The following is a 22,584-nucleotide window of genomic DNA, read 5'->3' on the forward strand; positions in this document are numbered from 1 at the left end:
ATTTTAACTATTTGTAATTATTTTAATTAACTGGAACGTGGCTATCTTGGACAAAGTGAAGTTTTGTGTGTTGGTGATTTCTTTTTCTACTATAAATGCCTCTGATGATGGCTCCGTGGTGAGCCGAAACATGTAAGGCAGGTGCTGACGAGGTGGAAAACTTAAAAAAGTGTCACATTTGACGGAAGAAACTTGATTGTTAATTTAATGGATATTTTATCATATTCAGATGTATTTTTAGGTTTAAGGGATTTAATGAGGCTTTCAATTTCCTTTGTTGTTGAAAATTTGAGTTCTTTGTTGGGTAAGGAGCTGTTAAAGGCACAAGCCAGGTAGTGTGATGGATCACTATTAATGGTGCTATTATGTTTATTGTTGATATGATTAATACCATCATCATTATCATCATTAGTAGTAGTAGTAGTAGTAGTAGTAGTAGTAGTACTCTCTTGTGGAAGAGTTTTTTCAGCAACCAAAAGAAGTATTCATTAAAGACATTAGCAATAATTTGTGGATTAACAGTGGAATCAGCATCTACATTTATTTCTTGTATACTGATATTCTCATTTTTATTAATTCTTTTGCCTGGTTCTACTTTTACACTTACCCAGGTGGTTCTAATTTTGTTATTGGATCTTAGGATTTGGTTATTACAATTATTTCGTTTAGCTTCCAAAATTACATTTGACAAAACTTTGTGATACAGCATGTAGTGGCGTTTCGCTTTGGATTATGACTGTCCCTGCTGGTCAGATGAAGTTCCCTTTTATGCTTACATGAGGTTTTTATTCCTGTTGTCATCCAGGTGTTAATTGTGGCTGTGTTTTGGGCTATTTATTACAGGTAAGCTTGAGCAAAAGATCAATAGGTATTGAGAAAGGAATTAAATTCAGTGTCAATGTAAACATTACTGAATAGAGTATCACATGTTTCACTGCTTAATTTCATAAGAATGTCAGCCATTGAGTGACTGTCTATTTTCCTTATCAATTGCTGTTGTTGATTCTGAGGTTCCAAACCTGGACAGATGTAAGAATATATGATGGGAAGTTATGTTTTAATTATCACCATGAGAAAATCATAATTTCAAAATATTGTTCTATATAGGAGATAGCCCATGTCCTGAGCTTGCTGAACAGTCAAATTTTCCAGCGTCAAGTGGTAGCCACCAGGAGGGGCTGAAGCAAAATGGCGATGTTGGTTGAGAAAGTGAAGGGTCATGCTGTGATATGGTTCCTGTATTTGCAGGAACTATTTCTAATTTTGAACTATCAATGAAAATATTATCAATTGCTGATATGGAATTATTTTGAATGCTTCTTGGAAAGTTTACAATACCGGAAAGATTGTATGATAGCAGCAGAGAGTTTAAACACATTTTCCTGTTATTGTCAACAAGAGAGTTTACATTTATGTCACCACAAATCGCATCTTCATTTTTTGGGGGTATGCAGTATATTAAGGATGGACTCTAGTCTATTTAAAAATTCAAAGAAGTTCTCAGATGGGACTCTATATAGGGCCAAAATATATGTATCTGAAAATGTGGATTTTAATCTCAGAGCACAGGTTTCTATGTCCTTGTCTAGACAGTACTCCTCTATATTACGTAGGTCGTACCGAAAATCATGAGCAACTTTATTTTGCATGCAACCTGGGAACAGCAGAGGAAAGAGAGTATGGTGGTAGGTGGAACCAGCTGTTGTGTTAACCTTAAGTGTTTTGTGATGTCAATAGCTTGTATCACGTGACCAGCATCACTCCCGACAAAATGGCCGACAACCACATGTCACTTCGCCAGCGTGCTGTCATCGAATATCTTGTGAAAGAGGAAATCCTTGCTGCAGAAATTCACCAGAGACTTCAGCATGCTTATGGAAGTGTGTACATGGGTGCGAGCAGTGTTCGAAGATGGGTGAAACATTTTAAAGATGGGAACACCAGCATTGAAGATGAGCCTCGGAGCAGTCGTCCTCAAACAGCCGCAACTGAACGCAACAAGGAAAGAGTGGATGAGATCATTCAAGATGACAGGCATGTGACTGTGGACACAATAGCCCAAAAACTTGGAATAGGGCACAGTGCAGTACAGGAGATGATTGAAAGCTTGGGCTATAGGAAAGTTTGTGCTTGTTGCATCCCGTGGTTATTGACTGAAGACCACAAAGGTCAGCGAAAAGCCATCACCTCAGAATTGCTGCAGAGATATCGACACGAAGGCGATGATTTTTTGCTCTGTATTGTGACAGGTTACGAAAGCTGGTTTCACCATTTAAAGCCTGAAATGAAATGGCACACTTTGCATTCGCCATCAAAAAAAGGCAAAGACAGTGCTATCAGCTGCGAAGGTGATGGGCACAGTCTTCTGGGGTGCAGAGGGGTTTATTCTGGCCAAATTCCTGGAACCTGGCCAAAACATCAATGCTGCTCGTTATGTCCAGATGCTTCACAAGCTCCGTCGGGCATTGCGCGATAAATGTCCAGGCCGAAACATCATCATCCTGCATGACAATGCTTGCCCTCATGCCGCTCACCTCACATTGGAAGCAACTGCAACTGCAACTCCTATAGCCCTTATCTGGCACCCTCCGACTACCATCTTTCCGGATTTGTGAAGGATCAGCTGCGTGGACGTTTTGAGACAAGGGAGGCAATTCAGAGAGCAGTGCATCAGTGTCTTCGGATGGCTGGAACGGAATTTTACAGAAGGGGAATTTTCAAACTCCCAGAACGCTGGGTGAAATGTGTACAAAGAAGTGGTGATTATGTGGCAAAATAAAGAAAGGTCTGTAGATTGAGGTGGTGTATTTGGTTTGTCAATAATAAAGCATGTTACTTTACAAAAAAAAATTTGCTTATGACTTTCAGTATGACCCTCATAGCAACAGTGAATGTTAGTTTTTTTTTGAACAAATATATTCTTAATTTATTATGTTGTAAAACTTTGTTTCTTTGTCTTTGAATGAAGAGGTATCAGGTAAACAAGCTAGGATGCTATGTGGCTGCTACGTGACTGTTTATTTCACTACAGCATGCTGACTCACAGAGCGCAGCACTACTTATTCCCAATCAATCATACCAACATAACACAATTTGAATCTAAATTGCGTCCTGTTAATATATACCCACTCCTTTCCATTGACTGCTTCCAGTATTTGGCTCATAATCTGTAATTTTCTGTGTGTGTTCTAATGCTAGTCTTTTCATATGGTGTTCGGTTATGCATAATATGTGTGGGATAGCTGAGTACAGGGAGCTTATTAGTTCATTCCATTTTTTTAGGCCTGGTATATTCTGGTAGAATACTTTTAAAATTTTATGTTTTGTTGATTTTATTGTACTACTTTTTCTGTTTATGATTCTGCTTGCTTGATATATTTTACTGTTTGGCAGGTTAACTTCTTTTGTGACCACTGTTACCAGGGTAGTTTTGTTGTATCTAGTTTGCTGAGGGCAATATGCCTTCATATCATTAATTATTAGATCACTCTCTGATGGACCTGTTGACCATAAAAATCATCTGTCCTTGTTACTGGATGTTTTCTGCATCTGTTATCATCCTTGCTGTCTTCAGGCTAGAGGAAGGCTACTGATGCTGCAACAACACATCACTCTACAATGATGGATATTTCCTCTCCTGAATCTGTGTCCATGTACAAGTCCTTCTCTGTCGCCATGTTACTGATACGTGCAAATTTGGATGAGTTGGCCATAGCTAATCACAGGATGGCAATTGTTGAACACAGATATCTTACTGATTTCACTCATTCAGCTCAGCCACATCTGATGGTAATTCCTCCCTGAATTCCATGTTCCTCTCAAATTGCAGTTACGGTGCAATATTAACATCAGCTTGTTGAAGCAAGTAGGTTTGAATTCTCAAAAATTCGGTCAAGTTTGTAACCAAATGAAAAGCTGTGACACAAAGCACTGTTTGTTGACAACTGTAGTCAACAATGGGCCAATGATGACTGGAGTTTTAATGCACATTTTATGGTTAAAGATTCTAAACTTTCCTGAACATCTTTTCATGTATACTTACAATTTTTATTAGACAAGGCCTACAATAATCTTTAATTCTAACCTTCACTTGAATTATTATTCTTACACAATTAATCCTGGTGAGTTCAATTTATTTGTGAAACTAGAGCCTTATTTCTCATAGGATTCTGAATCTCTGAAGTTGTTTCACATCTTCCCTGAGCAAAAGGCACAATATTCATGTTTTTAAATATATTTATTATGGAATACTGAAGAATGAACAGCTGGACATACAATTTAATAATGCTTTGCAATGAGCTCATATTTAATATTCACTGTTGTGGAATATTACATGTTAGTTGCTGTGCACGGATGTGATTCCAATCAATGGCTGCTTCCACCAGTCCAGTACCTCGGAAGAAGTCAGCAGACACAATGTTAACCGTCTGACCCCATGTCCCACGGTACCAAGCTGTCACATTTTCATTCACCATACCAGCCATACGACGCAGTCCACCTAACTCATCTGTAATTATCTGCAGTATTGTTGGTGTCAACTCCGCCATTGCTGACCATCCCCTGTCATTTGGATGCCTGCATACATGAAAATGCAGAAAAGCTTACTTTGAACAACCTGTGCTATTATGACTCTTCTCTAGATAGAACTATAATATGAGGACAGCTAATAAATCCTTCAAACATGCAAAGACATTCAAATATCTGGGAATGAGAGTAAGAAATAATAAACACATTCTGAAAGAAATTATAGATCAGATTAAATTCTGCAAATCTCTTCTGCCGTTTAGTTCACAATTAGTCTGAGGGAGAGGAAGTAACAAATGGATGGAGCAAATTACATATTGGGGCACTTCATAATCTGTCCTGTTCATCAGATGTTATAATTGTGATGAAAACAAGGATGATGAGTGGAACCTATAGCACAGATGATGGAGATGACAGATGTATACAAAATTTGGAACAAAAAGGATGTAGAGAAGATTAGCTTCCAATGAAGGAATCTGCTCCATGCAGTGCTAAAGGGCTAATATAGGACACACAATTACATTGTTGCATTTAGACACTGGGCATAAATCTGTGGTGCCACTCTGAAAATGAGTTCTTCCCATTTCATATACATGGTAGAGTCATTAAGTTTTTGGACTGTGGTTTTATCGCATCATATTACAAGGTATTCACGTACACTTACACAGATCCAAATTGACCCTCAAAATAGTTGCCGTTGTTCGCTATGCAAGTCTGCCAATGTTCATATAGCTGCTGAAAACATTGCTGAAACATATTGGCGGGAAATTCCCTTACGGCGTCTCTTGTGGCATTGATGACCTCCTCAGACAACTGAAATCTATGACCACATAGCTTTGCTTTCAAGAAATCGCATGGTGTGAGATCAGGTGAGTACAAAGGGTGTGGCAAAACGATGACCTGTTGCCTTGCCAGTTCCTCTTGGACAATAACAGAGTGATGTGCAGGGGTGTTGTCATGTAGCAACAGCAATTATTCCTACTCCAAACGTTTCGCAAGAGGATTTGCCTAGTTTTTGGAAGAATTTGATGTTTGCCCGTTGTTCAAACTGCCACATATTTTATTTCCGCCACTTCAATTTAACTGCCGTTCACAATACAGGCTGTACGTTCTGCTCACATTGTTTGCACATAACTGCCTCTTGCTGTGACAAGAGGTGAACTGACAGGTCACCATATCCTGCCCCAAGCCATCTGCTGTAGTGCACTGCAACGACGCTTTGCGTCCAGTCCACGAACTTACTGACTGTGGTAGCATATTTTAAGAGTGCATAAAAACACATCTTATGGGTTAATTTCTGTAGTGTTTGTTATTTTGCTAGTTACTGTACATTCAGGGACTCCACTTATGAATATCATTTCCACTGTTCCTGTTTCTTTAGCCCACTTTTCTTCAACAAGGAAACAAGGCGGCATATAAAACCACCAAGCTGTGTGTGTGTGTGTGTGTGTGTCTCTCTGTCTCCGACTTCAACTCTTAAATAAACTGACCATTGCCATGAAACTTGGTGTGAACATTATGCCACTGGAGGCACTGTGACACTTTTCTTTTAACTTCCAACAACCAGAAATAGTAACATGGCAGATCTGCAAACCTTGAGTTGGAGGGGAGGGGTGATATTAGTGTCATGTAAATCAGGTTCCTGACTTGATGTATGGTAATAGATTTTTAAAAAACTCCAGTTTTATGGAGATAATACACCAAAAAAGCTAGGAATTTGAAATTTGGTATAGAGATCAATCATATATGTACTTACATTATGCATAAAATATTGTTCACAAGTCAGCAAACATGGTGACAGTGTGAAATTTTCACATTATATCTGACAAATTTAATACAAAATCTGTATTTACATGAAACTCCTTCACAAAAATAAAATAAATAAGAATAATAATAATAACAGAGCTGTAGGACTAGACATATGTGCAACAGGAAAGTAGACTGTGTGACTTCTGCTTAGAACTCCTTGTTACTTCTTTGAATAACTGTTCATATTTCACAAACACGTAACAATGACAGACCTGCTACAATCTGCTATGCAGTAGTTTTGAACTTGTTAAATACAGTGTCCTTTCAGTAACATAAAAATGGATAAAACTGTATAATAGGAAGCTTCTAGCATCATTAGGGAGAATAAATTAAACAAATAAAAATGGACTGGACATGAGGCTAGTAAGAAGTAATAAGCAGCCGTTGGTTACGAACAACCCTTGGGTTCTTATATAAAGAGGAAGTGCTTTTTGGGCAACTGAATAGTCCATAAATTATTCAGAAAAAAAAACCCCATTGTAGCATGAAGTTCACTGTGGAACAGAAAACCAGTACAAGAACTGACACTTTCAAAACTTTGGTTTATAACAATTTAAATATTTCAGCTATCTAGGAGATGAATTAAACAATTAAAGAAAAGAAAAGTAACTTTAAGTGAAGGATAAGCGTCGTTCTTGTCATGTTAAAAAAGACAAAATTCCAAATTCCTATCAGTCTTCTCCTAGTGGCTGTGCCACCTGAAGACCTAAGTTCATTGCTTCTAAGACAGTATAGTATACGAAACCATCTTCTAGCAAATTCAAATACATCATATGGCCAACCAATGAAATATGTTCCTTTTATGAGAAGCAAAGATCAGTCAAGTTTACAGAAATAGAAGGAAATGTACACTACACCAATTTTCATATTCACTTATGCTGATCAATAAGACACAAACAGTCAATGCAAAAATGGCAACTATACGAAGCACGGAACGAGAGTGCCACAAAACAAATTAGTAAAAGAAGACTGGATCCATACTTTGTTATGACATACGTTTATATTTAAATCCCAAAGGTTTACAAAGTTTCCTATTCACAATGGTCTGCAATAAGATGCTTTATTGCAATCGCTTTTTAGCTTTGCTTTAGAATATGCTACTAGGGAACTGCAAAGAAATTGGTTATGATTGAAGGTGAATGGGTCACATCACATTCGGTTCTATGCTGATGATTTTAATTTATTTCATAAAAATATAAATAAAAAAAGATAACAGAGAAGCTCTGTTAGACACTAATGAGGAATCTCGGAATTACTGGGTTTTCAGACATTGTCCATCGTCTGATATTCTAAAAACTAGAAAACAGAGCGTTTCAAAAACTGAATCTGTATCCGTCCTGAGGTGAGGAGGGAGATATCTACTCTGTTGTGTCCCTTAGAAAGAGATAACCTCAATCACTGGACCAATAATTCTAATTGTTAAACACACCATCAACAGAATCCTTTAGAATCCACTAATAAAGAGGCTGGTCTAGAAGTAAATACAGAGAAAAATAAGTCTATGTTGGTGTCTCATTATCAGAATGCAAGCCAAAATTGTAATAGACACCCAGCTAATAAAATAATTCAAATGTGTACTGGCAAAGTTGAACAATTTGGAAATGAGAGTAATAAATGAAAATTACAAATTCCAAAGAAAGTAAGATCAAATTAAACTTGTGGAATGCTTAGTATCATTCGGTTTATAACTTCATGTCGCTTTAAGAGAGACGGGACATAACAGAAAGCTGGAAAAAAAACAGTGTCACAGGAAGCTTCATAGTCTGTATCTTTGACCACATGCTATTGGGGAGGCCTAATCAAGGAAGATGATCAGGTGGCACATTCAGCATATGTGCACTTGAGAGACAAGGCACAGTTTGGTAGAAATGTTGTATCTTCATGAAGTGAGATGTGGATAGAATTCATATGGCTCAGAATAAGGTCCAGTGGTGGGCTTTTATGCCACTGTAATGAAATTCTGTGTTCTGTAAGACATTTTTGAGCAGCTGAATCACTATCACTTTCTCTTGAACTCTGCTCCATGAGGTTGGCTAGCTACTTCTACATCTATACCAATTTTACATATATTTACCATAGTATATGAAATACAGTTTGCAGGGTATTTTTTTCTGAATATTCCCATAAAATTGTAATGTCTATTAAAAAGTATTAATGTCCTGGAAATACGTCTGGGTGTGTCCGATTGAAACTTGTAACTATAAACTTTAATACTGGAACTCTGCATCCTTTTGACAATACCAAATGAGAATAAACAGTTGCATACATATGGTCATTTCAGAACTGCAGTACATGGCCAGAAGGCTTGTAAACAATTTTTTGAAATAATAAATAACTTATACATGATTAACCAAATGAACAAAATCATGCAACTCACTTGTTCACAACGCCAGATAGATATGTATACAAATCATCTAGCGTGTGTACATCTCCCCACTGATGAGCCACTGCTGGCCACAAAATGTCACTTCTTTCTACCATCTGATTGTTATTGTATGTCAGAAGAAGCCGTCTATTTGTTGACCAGATCTCCCCCAGCTGTGCATTCCATGTCAATGATGACAGAGCTGCAATATCCCCAAATTCTCGCTCCAAGTACTCAAGCAACTTCTCATGAATAGCAAGGCCTGAATTGAATCCTGTTAACAAAATACTGTGTAAACTGATAAAAATACATTTAATTAAAATACAAAATAAATAACATATCATACAACTTTTCTGCGGTATTTTCATTGTACAAATGGGACAGCACACACACACATAGAACGTTTATTGTGTCAAGTGTTCCAGGTCTTCAAAAACTATACACATAAGCCAATGTACAAACTGTAAGGATGAACATTGCCTTTGGAGGTGTAAGGATTTCTCAGAAGTGAGAAATTTTGCCACTTATAATGAGAAGTCAGTTATCAGTTACTTCCAGAAGAAATTAAATTTGTACATTTATTACAGCATGGTTTTATTATGCCTTCACTGAATAGTATGGAATTGTAACACACAAAGTAATATCTCTCACCTACAGGGAATTCATGGAAATCAAGAATCACAATCTCATTTGTGTTCTGTAAAAATGTTTGCACATCATCAAAAACAGTTTGCAGTGGATGGATGGGCACTGCCCCATGATTCACCCACCAAACATCATTTCTGTCATTATAGTAGGCTGCGCGAATATCTAGATACCGCACACCATTGACCAGCTGGCTCAGTATATCCTCCTCCTACAAGCACACATGAAAGAAGTGTCACCGACAATAATTTCCTACAGTTTCAATAAAATCACGTAATCATATTCTTTTATAAACTGTAGTACAGTATTTTTACAATAGTGGTCTTCATACATCAGAAGAACCTGTTGAAGACAGAAATTTCATTAAATAAAAACCTGTCTTTCACGAGAAAATTTCTCTAGTCCTCTGAATGTAGATCAAAATCCACTCTAAAATCGGTCCTTCATGAAACTAGGTATGTATATCATGCCACATAAGGCCATTTCAACAGCGCAATTAAAAACCCTCTTTGTTTGGTAACATCAACATTCAACATTACAGCCTTTAAAGCTAATGTGAAAGCAAATATAATGTTACTTAAATTTCTGAATTGATCTTCTTGGAACTTGGTACATATATAATACCACCTAAGCCCTTTCCATTTCCCCCCAATCAGCAATACCAACATTACATACAACATTTCAAATTGCTGTGGCAAAACCTTAATATTGCTTGAATGCCTGTACCAATTTTCATGAAACTTTGTAGGTATATAATGCCAGATGAAGCCATCTCAGTGATGTACTTCAAAGATCATTTTGATAAGAAACACCAACATTAGAGCTTCTCAAATTGTTGCAGTAATAACCATGTTACTTAAATGCCTTAACTGATTGTCATGGAACTTGGTATGTATATCACACCACCTGAGCCCATTTCAATGGCTTACATAAATCCCTATCATCAGCAATAAAATTACTACAGCCTCTCAAGCTGTTGAGGTAATACCCTTAATATTACTTGAATTCCTGAACTGATCATGAAACCTGATATATATGTCATGCCATCTGAGATCTTAATGGCATCAATCATAAAAGGTACCCATTAGTAATACAAACACTGCAGCTTCTCAGATTGTCAAGGTAATAACCCCAATATTACCTGAATGCCCAAACCTATCTTCATGAAACTTGATATGTACATCATGCCATCTGAAACCATCTTAACGATGTACTTCACAAATCACATCCATCAGTAATACCAACACTGAAGCCTCCCAAACTATACTGTTTCTTGATTTCCTTATGAATACATACTAAAGTTTTCTTTCTCCTTCTCATATCATATATTCAGTGCTGATTTGTGTGTTATGTTTTCTAAGAGAAAGTGCCAGACATTACCACAGGAATGGGACATCAAGAATAAATGAAATAGCTGCAGAAGTCCAAAAATTTAAGGGAAAAAACAGAGTATATACAACAGGAAAATAAATGTTCTAGACTGTGGCTGTTCTTGGTATGGTACCAAATCCTCTTAAACCTGCATAATGTGGTCCCACTCCCCCATATTTAGAGTGCAAATAGCAGGTGACAAAAAGGACATTATGTGAATAAACACGGTACCTCTGAAAACCATCTGATACTTTGTATGAAGTTTGTTCTATGAGACAACACAATATTATTCTGGTGGTGTGTGAACTTATTATATGGAAGAAACACCATTAATACAATGGAGATGCTTCTATCTGTAATACAATTTTCATTGAAAGTGGAAATAACACACTGACTGAAGAATTGCTAACCAAAAGACTGAAAGAATAAATTTCTCATGCTTTTGTCAGTCCATTCAGCACAACTACAAAACTGATGCAACTGCTTCTTCTAAACGTTTCCTTCTTAAACAATTATTTTGTCTAAGGGAGAGCCATACATTGCAACATCTAAAGTCTGATATCAGTTACTTAACATATGGCTCACCTGTGTTATAGTGTACTTGACAATTAGATTGTTTGCAGAAGAAGAATTGTATCTGTCATATGCTCCTGCATCATGCGTTCCTGGTAAGAAGATCTGTCTCAGCAGTAATGGAGACAGTTCTGTCTTCAAGTCAGACATCCAGGTGGGTTCAGTATGAAGACATGAACTTGCTAGTGTACTGTTGCCTGCACTCTTATATGCTGCCCAGAAGCCAAGACACTTCTTGGAATACCCCAAATCCTGGGAATAACTTGCTGTTTCGTGAGACGTTGTTTCTGCCCAACCAGATGGGTTATGTGGTTGTACCACAAAAAGTGGTATTGATAGATCTGTAGGTTCTTCGTTAAAGAGACCAATCCAATCTCCACTCAATGGAGATGCATTTTCCCATGACAGAATGAGACGTCGAGCGACATTGTCTTTTGGGACAGGGGAAACAATTATGGACACCTGTAACTCTTTATCTGTATCAGCAAATTCTGCAACACAATGTGCAAAAGAATTAAAACACATACACTTGTACCTCTAAATGAAATAACCTTATGCCTTTTGCTTCTTTCTGAAGGTCCAAATTTCTCAATAGAACAGTCGTGGTACAGCCATAAAACTAAAAACCTTTAATTAAAAGCCTTGAAAAAAGTAAAACATTTAATTTCTGCAGACTCATTACCAATTGCCTGAAACTTAATTTACAATTTCCTTTAGATTCTTTTGGGAGAATTATATGTTTTCAAGAATTGTGATATATTTTGTTATGCATTCAGAATGTCTAAAGAACTGCATTACTCATGCACATTATACAGTCAACTCTTGATTATCCGGGATAATGGTGGGGATGGAAATCACGATTAATCGAAAACCTGGTTAAGACAAATTTTATTAAAAGTAGTACTGTAATACTGTACCTTCATAATACTATAGGCCTGCCTGTATTTAAATTTATTCAACCTCATTTTTATGTCATCTCATGGCCTATTTAATACTTTTTTTACATTACACTGAAGTATGAATTAGTTATTTCAATCATAGTCTTCAACAACATCCAACACGAATATTAACACTTAAAAAAATTTAATATTGTCATTTACTTTTTCGCAGCATTTTCCTTTTTCTGTTGAATACTTAACACACCACGCTTCCTTTTACACCCTGACATTTTGCTAACGCACTTGAAGATCGATACAAAGATACTAACTGGGGCGATGTATCTGTCCTTGAAACTTTCCACAAATCCTTGATTTCTTTCACCCCTACCCTAGAACACTGTGTTAGCATAACGGGACCAAAGAATGCAGAGCTCGGTTCACACTAGTGCGAAAATAGTGTTACAACTCGCCATGTGAAACAAAAGTGAATGAATATTAAACAACATATAAGCCTCAAAAAAGCCTCAATAGCCCCGGTTAAGCCGCAAACCGGTTAATCCGCCCCCGCCTAATCGAGAGTCGACTGTAATTTATTTTCTCTCCTGAGTTGAGTTTATTTAGTATTGTATTTTACAATGAGAACAGAACCTACAGCCCTTCTACTGTGAACAATAATGGCCTAGTGGTACATCCCATCATTTATCCTATTAGCAATCCTGTACATTCAGTGGGGTTTCATTTGCTGACTGATACATTCTAATAATCATCAGAGTTAAGGACATGAGTTCAGAAGAGTTGGCACCAGAGTCCTACAAAAGACTCACAATAACAAAGTACATGAATGACTGCTTTATAAGAGCCTTGCTACAGGTCAAGTCATCAGCAAATCCAAATTTCTACAGGTGTCTTCTAAGTGACAGTGATCTGTGAGTTATCTGTCATAGAGCTTAACTGGTTCCTACTGAGCCTCAGTGATGCTAAAGTTCTGATAATTATCAGAACTTTATCCTAGGAAACTAAATAAAGCTTCCTATCATTATAATGATAGGAAGCTTTATTTAGTTTCCTAGGACACATATGTAACAATAAACCTCAGAATAATTTCCCCATCAGTTAAAATATTTTAAACAGACCTTCCTGAGAAATAATTCAATGAGAACACCAAAAAGAACATGAAGACAGCAGGCACAAAAGTAGAATCGTCCTTGTTTACAGCTTTCTGGGTGAATTGGAAATTTGGTATTCATTCTATTACCTGTGTGGTCCTGAGTCTTCCTGTAATGTGAAATGCTTTGCATATGTGACCTACTTTATAATATATCTCTTTTCGTATATCAAAATAAATACCTTCATAGCACATCACACATGCTGTACCTGTTCAGATGCAAGCACTAACCATTTATTGAGCACCTCCTTACTAACCCACTGGTAACAAAGTGCAACAATAGCTGTAGGACAAACACAAGACTGTATTTCCGCATGATACAGCTGAGACTTCAACAGTCCAAGTATTTGATGCTAAGACAATAATAAAGATGAACAGGAAGGATGCTGTCACCTTAAATCCAACCTGGGTAAACAGATTTGGCCAGTTTAAATTATTTATAAACATTAATTAATGACAGAACATAATTCTTAAACACAGTGTTAAGACTGGTGCAACACATTTTACCTACTTAAGAGCATATGAGACAACAATTTACAATGATCACAGATGATACTGGCATGTCTTCTTGTGAGTCTGTACTTTTATGTGATTATGGCTGTTTGTCATGCGTATGCTGACAGTAATGGTTAGGCAACAATTATGCCATGTCAGACTAGGCAACAGATGCTCTCCTGAATTCAAGACAAATATACCCAGCTGAAAAAATATTTAGACATGAAACATTCATCAAAAAGGCTTTTCATATATATGCAAGGTCATAGCAAATATATAATGAATTATATGTATGTTCAGCTTAAAAAAAACATTCAGATGTGGATTTATGTGAAAAGAATCTTCATTAGTATTTCTGGTATGAAACAGAACAAGGGTAGTAAAGTGTACTCGACTTTGAAATACACATACTTCCCAATCAGCTCCTATATATCTCAATGGCACTGATGATTATATGATATTATATGATGATCATATCAAGAGTGCATAATTATGCACTCTTGATATAAATCTTGTAGCAAGAATCTTCTCCATTTCACTAAATGTAAAATGTTAACATAAGTCATATGCAGGATGCCTCTCTGAGTTAAGCAATGATCTTAATAAACCATTTTTTATTATGTCCTATAAGGATTAATCCTTATTAATCATGTGTTTTTAAATCTCAGTGAATATTATATACACGTATGTACTGCATCACAATAACTTTCAGTATCTTTTCAGTAAAGCTTACTTACGAAGGGGGACCCAAAAATAACCGGAACCGACCTGTTGTGTGCGCATGCTTTGTAGTTACGAGTTGTGCTGCTAGGTGGTGTTAGCTGGGGGTCTCCCGCGACTGTTAGTGAGCTGGCGCCAGTCTGAGTTAAGTGGTTTGTCTGTGGTGTGCGTTCCTGTTTCAACCCTTTGGCGATTAGTGAGATGGCTGACCAGAAGGAAAAAAGAGTGTGCGTGAAATTTTGCTGTTAGGGAAAACTGCAGCCGAGACTGTTGGGATGCTTCGGCAAGCCTTTAATGATGATGCTTTGAGGAAATCACAGGTCTACGAGTGGTTTTCCCATTTCAAATCTGGCAACATGTCAACAGAGGACATGCCACGCCCCGAGCGTCCTTCGACAGGAAGAAATGACAAAAACATTGCCAAAATCAAACGTGCAATTGATGAAGATCATCGAAAGACCATTGACCAACTTTCTGAGGAAACGAACATCTCCTGGAGCACGGTCCAGCGAATTTTAACCGAAGGTTTGCACATGAGACGGGTGTCTGCAAAATTTGTTCGTCACTTGCTCGGAGATGACCAAAGAGAAAACCGTGTGAATGTTTGCCGCGACTTGAAGAGTGAAGTGCAGAACGATCCAGAATTTCTTAAAAGAATTGTGACTGGCGATGAGTCTTGGTGCTACGGGTACGATCCAGAATCAAAGCAATCATCAAGCCAGTGGAAAACTCCAACTTCACCACGACCGAAGAAAGCGCGTCAAGTGTGATCCAATGTGAAAACAATGTTGATTTGTTTTTTTGATGTGAATGGCATTGTCCACAAAGAGTTCGTTCCGCCAGGACAAACAGTGAACCAACATTTTTACCTGGATGTGTTACGAAGATTACGAGAGAGTGTGCGACGAAAACGGTCCGAAATGTGGAGAAATGGGAACTGGTTGCTTCACCACGACAATGCTCCAGCCCACACAGCTTTGACGGTCCGACAGTTTTTGACAAGCAACAACATGGTGATTGTGCCTCATCCACCTTACTCACCCGACCTGGCTCCGTCGGACTTTTTTTTGTTTCCACGGATGAAGAGAAGTCTGAAAGGAAAGCGATTCCGTGATGTGGATGAAGTCAAAGAAAACACGCTAAAGGCTTTGAACAGTATCCAGCCTCAAGAATTCCAGCACTGTTTTGAGCAGTGGCAAAAGCGTTGGGACAAGTGCATTAATGCACATGGACAATACTTTGAAGGGGACTAATATACAGTTCAATAAAAATGCAAAAATAAAAAATAACAAAAATAAATTCCGGTTATTTTTGGGTCCACCCTCGTATATTATTGATGACATAGTGTGTGGCTTGGGGAAAATATTAGAAACTATTAGAAAATATGAAATTTCGGCCAAGGAGAGTTTAGGTTATTACGAACTGAAGAAGCATAAGCCATGGTTCGATGAAGAAGCTCAAAATTATTAGACCAAAGGAAACAAGCTAAACTGCAGTGGTTACAGGATCCAAACAAAATAAATGGGGATATCTGAACAATATAAGACGTGGAACCAGCAGGCACGTCAGGATTAAAAAGAGGGAATATCTGATACAAAATTGATTAGCTTGCAATGAACAGTAAGAACATATAGAGACCTGTATAAAGTAATAAATGACTTTAAGAGGAGTTAACAACTTATAAGTAACTTAGTGAAAGATGAGAATGGTGATCTGCTTGCAGATTCCTGCAATATTTTGAATAGGTGGCAGAACCACTTTTCTCAGTTATTGAATGTACATAGTACATAGTGCAAGTAATGTTAGGCAAATAGAAACACATACAGCTGGACCATTAGTACCTGATTCTAGCCTTTTTGAGGTTGAAATTGCTACTGCAAAATTGAAAAGGTATAGATCGCCAGGTACTGATCAAATTCTGGCAGAACTTATTCAAGCAGATGGTGAAATATTACAGTCTAACATCCATAAGCTAATTAATTCTATTTGCAATGTGGAAAAATTGCCTGATCAGTGGAAGGAATCTATTATTGTACGAGTATAAGTTCACAACAAGGGTGATAAAACTGAATGAAGCAATTACTGTGGGATATCACTTCTATCAACTTCATACAAAATGTTATCCAATATACTTCCCTCAAGGTTGGTGGCAGTATACATGCTTCTTATATCCCATGTCTATTTTCTTTAGCTTAAGTCATTTACCCAAAGAATCTGTCAAGGTCTGAGGTCCTTTGTGACATCTCATAAAAAGCTTATTTTTTATGGTGAGGAGTTGTTGGCCCCATGCCCAACCCTGAAACTGGAAGACCACGCCTTGTCAGCTGTCTGCAACTTCTTAATCAATATATATGCAGTTACCCTCCATTTCTGGAGTCAACCTCCTCCATCTGCAACCTGAGGACATGCCATGCCATGGTAACATGGGACCCACCTAAAATGGCTGCTGTAAACAACAGTTCTTGTAAATGATGTGACAGTGTCTCCCCATACACTGTCAACTAGCCCTGTGCCAGCTGCATCCATGCCTGTACTTAACTCATGGCAACACGACGCTGCCAATGTTTCTACTTACCTAAATCTACAATATAGCAAGACAATACTGCCACTGTTTCTACTTACCCAGGCATATTACATGCCAGTACAGTACTGTCAATGTTTACATAGGCCTATCCCATGAAACATTCAGTTCACATAAAACAATAACATTCATCACCAGCCACTGCTTGAATGGTATAAGAACTACAGAATAAATTATATATTCATTCAAAATGATCAGGTCTGAGCAGTGGAAGCAGAGTTTATGAACTCTATTCCAAATGTGGATTATGCTAAGTATACTTATTAGCTATACAGTCAGTCAAATATGTAGCATATTAGTATATCTGATGGTCACTGACCAAAGCTTCACACCTTTCTTGGTTTTGTCTCCGAAATGTGTGTTAGCTGTGACATATGCTTTCTAATTCACATAATAACTGTCTTCCTTATGTTTGGTACATGAAACTATGAACAAAATTAGGAGATATTGAAATGCTAATGTAAATTTTAATGTGGCGGTTATATGCATACAAGAACAAACAGCCTGCAATTGAATAATACCAAATTTTTCACATATACATATACAAGTATTTCATTTTATTCTCATTTACTACTGATATTGTGTATCAATAGTAAATAAGAATATAAATGAAATACTTGTATGATGTATGTAATAAAATAATAATATTCATAAAAAATATACACACTCTTAAGAATACAAAGTTTAACTGGAGTAGACAAAAGGCACCAATGTTTTAACTGTCCACTTCTCCAAATTTAATTTCAAAGCTAAGGTCACTAGTGCTGAAGTCAAATTTTCCTTTATTTAGCTCAGCACTGCTGCTGGAAAAGCAATGAGAGTTCTGGACAGATTCAACATCTGAGACTTCACTCCATTGGGACATTCCACCTGGCTCACTGATCTCTGAGTAATGATGAGGAGGACTTGGTAAGAAGATGCCAGTTCCCCTTCCTGCTCGTTCTTTTATTTTCTCAAACAAATCCCTTAATTTATCTTTGAGTTCTTTGCATGTTTTAGGTTCAATCGTGGTCACTTCGCTTCTAGATTCTGAAGTAACATCCTCTGATAATGAAGTCACAAGAAAACTTTTAAATTCTAGGCTCTTCAGTTCTCTGAATGAGAAACTCTTATTAGCTTCTAGATCAGAACCGTCTTGATTATCTTTAATGTTATTCCCTTCTGCTAGAAGCAGTTCAGGTACCTCCTTTGAAGACAATTTATTTATATCCTTAAGAGATGATGAAGATATTCGGCTAATCATCTGCCAGGAAGGATAAACACCGAGAGATGATGGAACACTAGATGTGGGAGAAGAACACACTGGCTGCTTCTCAATTTCTCCACCTTCAGCCTTTTTAAGAAGCAGTGGAATTTCTGTTCCCCGAGAGTGTAACTTGGATTCTTTACTGAAGGGTGACTGCTTTCCTTTATTGTTCTCATTTGCAGCCATATGAGTGGTGGAATACAACTTAAGGTTCATCAGTTGTTCTGATGCAAAAGCCTGAATGTCCCTGCAAAAAATGCAATGCAACTGTAATTGACAATACAAGCTGAGAGGCTCCAAACCAGTGGAAGTGAACATATATATCTCGGCAGGAACATTGTAATCATGTGGCAACAGCAAAGACTGAATATAAAGAGTAGAGTTATTGTGAAAGCTGAGATTATAAGAACCCAGGAGATCACTGTGGCCAATTTGAAGTTGCAATTCCAGAATTAACCTGCAGGAAATATAAAATCACAGAAATATCACTTAGGATAGTTAGTCTTTGGCAAAGATTCAAACTGGACATATCTTAAATATGAATCAGACATACTGTCACTGAATGATGTAACAAATTTATTAAATTGAATCTTTACCACACACTTCTCTTACTATATTACAACACAGAGGTGTTACAGTTGTAGTGAAGTAACATCAGCACATATGATTTCTATTGGGAATTTTTTTTGTGATAATCTTACCTACTTAAATGAATGTCATGAGATACAGAAGAAAAAGCATCAAAGTGGCAAGAGATGTTTGGAGTGGAGGCAAAAAGTAATCACTTAGGCCAAATTTCACAAACCATGACTTGCCTGAAAGGTAGGATGTCCATAACAACAACACAGCAGAACATACTGCCCACTTCTGTCATTTAACTATTACTAGATAAATTCAGTCAGCTTGCCACTTGCTTCCACTGGTTTCTTATCTGACTTATCTTCAACCCTCAAGATGGAGGCAATATGTTCCTCTGAAATGTCAGGCTGTCTTTGAACTACATGGTGTTGCAGTCCAGGGGACCATACTCTTCACTTACCTCCAAGAGAACCTCAAATCCAACATCTGATAATATTGTTTTTCTTTTTGTCATCTGGACAAAACACATCATTCAAGATACTGTCACGTAGTATGTGTGACAATAGATAGGGTCTGGATTGGTGAATTGATTTACTAACCACTTATACATATGACTCGAACTACAAGCAATTATAGCACCACTGCTAATCTCCACAATTTACAAATCACCACAATATCCACTAAGCCTTTTCCAGCCTGTCTTCACCAGCTGCTCCTTGGCAATGAGTTCTAACAGTGGAGATTCTTCAGCTTAATGCCCTCAGATCCTCTGTTCACAGCATCCCATGTGGATTTCACTCTCAACTAACTCTGTCCCTTGCTTATAACATCTTGGCACGAACCACATAGAACCACCCCACTTCCACCATTGTAGCACAACTGGTGCATTATTAAGAATCTGCTGCCTAGCAAGGGGAATGTGTTTATGAAGCCAATGCCCAGAAACGGTTGCTGTTTACAGAGTTGTTGCATAGCAATGGGTCTATATGCCAAAATATATAAACTGAGAGACTGGTCACTCAACTGGTCTCATACAATGGCATGGCAGTATAATTATAATTAGACATCTAACTAACTAAACTAACTAAATCCATGAAGCTATGCCCTTCTGAGAAGCCGCCAGTTATGCAGCTACTCAAGAATTTCTGCATATTTTATGGAACCCGAAGGTTCATTACCGTGTTCACAAGAGCCTTCCACTGGTCCCTATCCTGAGGCAGATCAATCCAGTCCATACCACCCCATCCTATCTCTCTAAGACCCATCTTGATATTATTCTCCCACCTATGTCTTGGCCTTCCTACTGGTCTCTTTCCTTCTCGCTTTCCCACCAAAATTGTATATTACATACACACATACATCAGCGTTTCAGAGTATTCATAAGTGTGCAACTGGCACTGAATATAAGACTTGTCAAACAACAGTCACAAGACAATAACAGATAGAATTGCAGAGACATCAATTCCACTGTAGTTAAAATCTAAACTGAATACCTAAATTAAATAGATACAATGTTACACATACAATTATACCAACAAGATAATTAGCAATACATAATAATTCTCCTTCCTACTCATATACGAGTATACATGTGCATGCAAATAAGAGCTATAGCTGTCACGTATCTAGATATAAATTTCACAGTAATATAATGAAATATACCTAAATAAACATATTTCTGACTATAAATCCTTACAATAAAGCAAAAATTCATCAACTGAATAAAACGAATTATTGATTAATATTTCTTTTACTTTTCCTAGGAAAAGTTTCCTGTCTTGTACCAAATCTCTTAAATAGAGAGGCAAACTGTTTAAAATTTTAACATACACATACAATAAACTCCTTTGCCTTACTGCTAAATGTACCTGTAATACATGCAGATTCTCTCTATGTTTTGTGGTCTTATTATGGATTGCATCATTAATAGTATAATCACTGACTTCTTAACAAAACCAAAAATTTTACCAACAGTAGAAAAACCAATTCCAGTGATTGTGAATATGGAACTAAGAATTAATAAGAGATATAACAACATGCTTTCACAAAAATCTAAGCTTAACTTAATTGTAAAGACTAAGAACATCAAAAGAACTAACCATGGACCAAATGAGATAAATAAGCATAAAATAATGATAATAGGTGATAGCCATTGTAAGGGAACAGCAAGAAACACAAGTGATTACTTAGGAGATAAATTTGTGGTAATGGGTATGATTAAACTGGGTGCGGGTATTGAGGATATCCTTACATCAACGAATCAGAATTAAAGAAGTCTGACCAAAAAAGATGTAATAGTAGTATAGGCAGGACCTAATGATGTGTATAGAAATAACACAAGCCTAGCACTAACACAGTTTGTAAAATTCTGTAAGGAATTCAATAACGTAAATATTATCATATTAGATATCCCACACAGGTATGACCTGATGGAAACCTCCTGTGTTAAGAGTAATCCACATATTCAATAGAAAACTAAGGAAATTCACTAAAGTATTTAAACATGTTACTATTATTGAAATGAATAATAATAGAGAAATTTTCACGAGTCATAGATTACATTTAAATAAATTAGGAAAACAGCAATTTGCAAAACAAGTGGCTAATGAAGTTAGAAGGCTCACTGATAAGAAAGTAAGTAGCATAATAGGTTTGAATTGGAAACATGTGAGTAAATGGACTAGTCCAAACTGGATAATTGAACAGACAGATAAGAGTAATCAACTTCCAAGCGATGAAATGAGAAATATGAAGGAAGTCCTCAGAGAAATAGTAAAGGATGGGATAAAGAAAACACCCACTATTGTAAATTGTGAGGAACCAGACAAAAAAGTGAAAGATAATTCTGATGATATGAGACAATGTAATAGCTCAGAAAATTTAGTAGATATGGGTAACTCTTCAACTAAAGAATTAAAAATATCTAAGAAGACAAAGAGACCCCCACTAACAATGAATAATGATTTCTTATGGTAAATGGAAGAGGTAACCATGATTTTTATCCAGAATTAAGAGTCATCAGTAGTAGCAACAAGCCAATTAATTTAAATGGAAAAATTGTAAATAAAATTTCTGATTTAAATATTTATCATCAAAATATAAGAGGATTAGGTAATAAAATGGATGAGCTACTTAGTCAACGGGACTCTCAATCACCATACATTCTTTGTATAACAGAGCACCATCTAAATAGAGATGAAATCATACAGATCTCTTTAACCAATTATAATCTTGGCGCACACTATTGTAGGAAAACAAGAAAAATGGTGGTGGAGAAATATTTATCCAGCAATATTATCAATATGGGCCTATTAACTTAGAAGAATTTTGTATTGAACAATTAATTGAAGTGTGTGCATTGAAGTTATATCATCCCAATGACAATATTTGTATTTTAACTGTATATAGAGCTCCCTCAGGAAATTATATCCATTTTCTCAATATTTTAGAAGCAATACTAAACAGAATCTACACTAAGATTAAAAACATTATTTTATGTGGCGACATAAATATAAATTATTTAGATGATATGGGTAATAACAAAATTAGGTTAGTATCTCTTTTAGCATCATATCACTTAAGCAGTATAATAGATTTCCCTATTAGAGTAACAAAGACCTCAGCTACAGCAAT

General features: G+C 36.8%; 2 protein-coding genes across 2 annotated transcripts in view; both read right to left on the minus strand.

The window, feature by feature from the left end:
* Positions 1-4,216: 4,216 nt before the first annotated feature.
* LOC111869066 (PI-PLC X domain-containing protein 1) lies at positions 4,217-14,634 on the minus strand. Its single transcript, XM_023860266.1, has 6 exons — positions 13,842-14,634; positions 13,562-13,735; positions 11,300-11,778; positions 9,350-9,554; positions 8,711-8,972; positions 4,217-4,575 (listed from the first exon to the last, which is right to left on the minus strand). The coding sequence occupies exons 2-6, from the start codon at positions 13,644-13,646 to the stop codon at positions 4,314-4,316; spliced, it is 1,293 nt and encodes a 430-aa protein (XP_023716034.1). The 5' UTR covers positions 13,647-13,735; positions 13,842-14,634; the 3' UTR covers positions 4,217-4,313.
* Positions 14,635-17,573: 2,939 nt separating this feature from the next.
* Positions 17,574-22,584, minus strand: part of LOC111869064 — a 28,553-nt gene continuing 23,542 nt past the window's right edge. Inside the window, exon 5 of the mRNA XM_023860262.2 lies at positions 17,574-18,619. Within this exon, the coding sequence (XP_023716030.1) occupies positions 17,842-18,619 (778 nt within the window). The 3' untranslated portion in view covers positions 17,574-17,841. The remainder of the gene's footprint in view (positions 18,620-22,584) is intronic.

The sequence above is a fragment of the Cryptotermes secundus genome, unplaced genomic scaffold, assembly GCF_002891405.2.
Source record: "Cryptotermes secundus unplaced genomic scaffold, Csec_1.0 scaffold378, whole genome shotgun sequence".
Taxonomy (NCBI): domain Eukaryota; kingdom Metazoa; phylum Arthropoda; class Insecta; order Blattodea; family Kalotermitidae; genus Cryptotermes; species Cryptotermes secundus.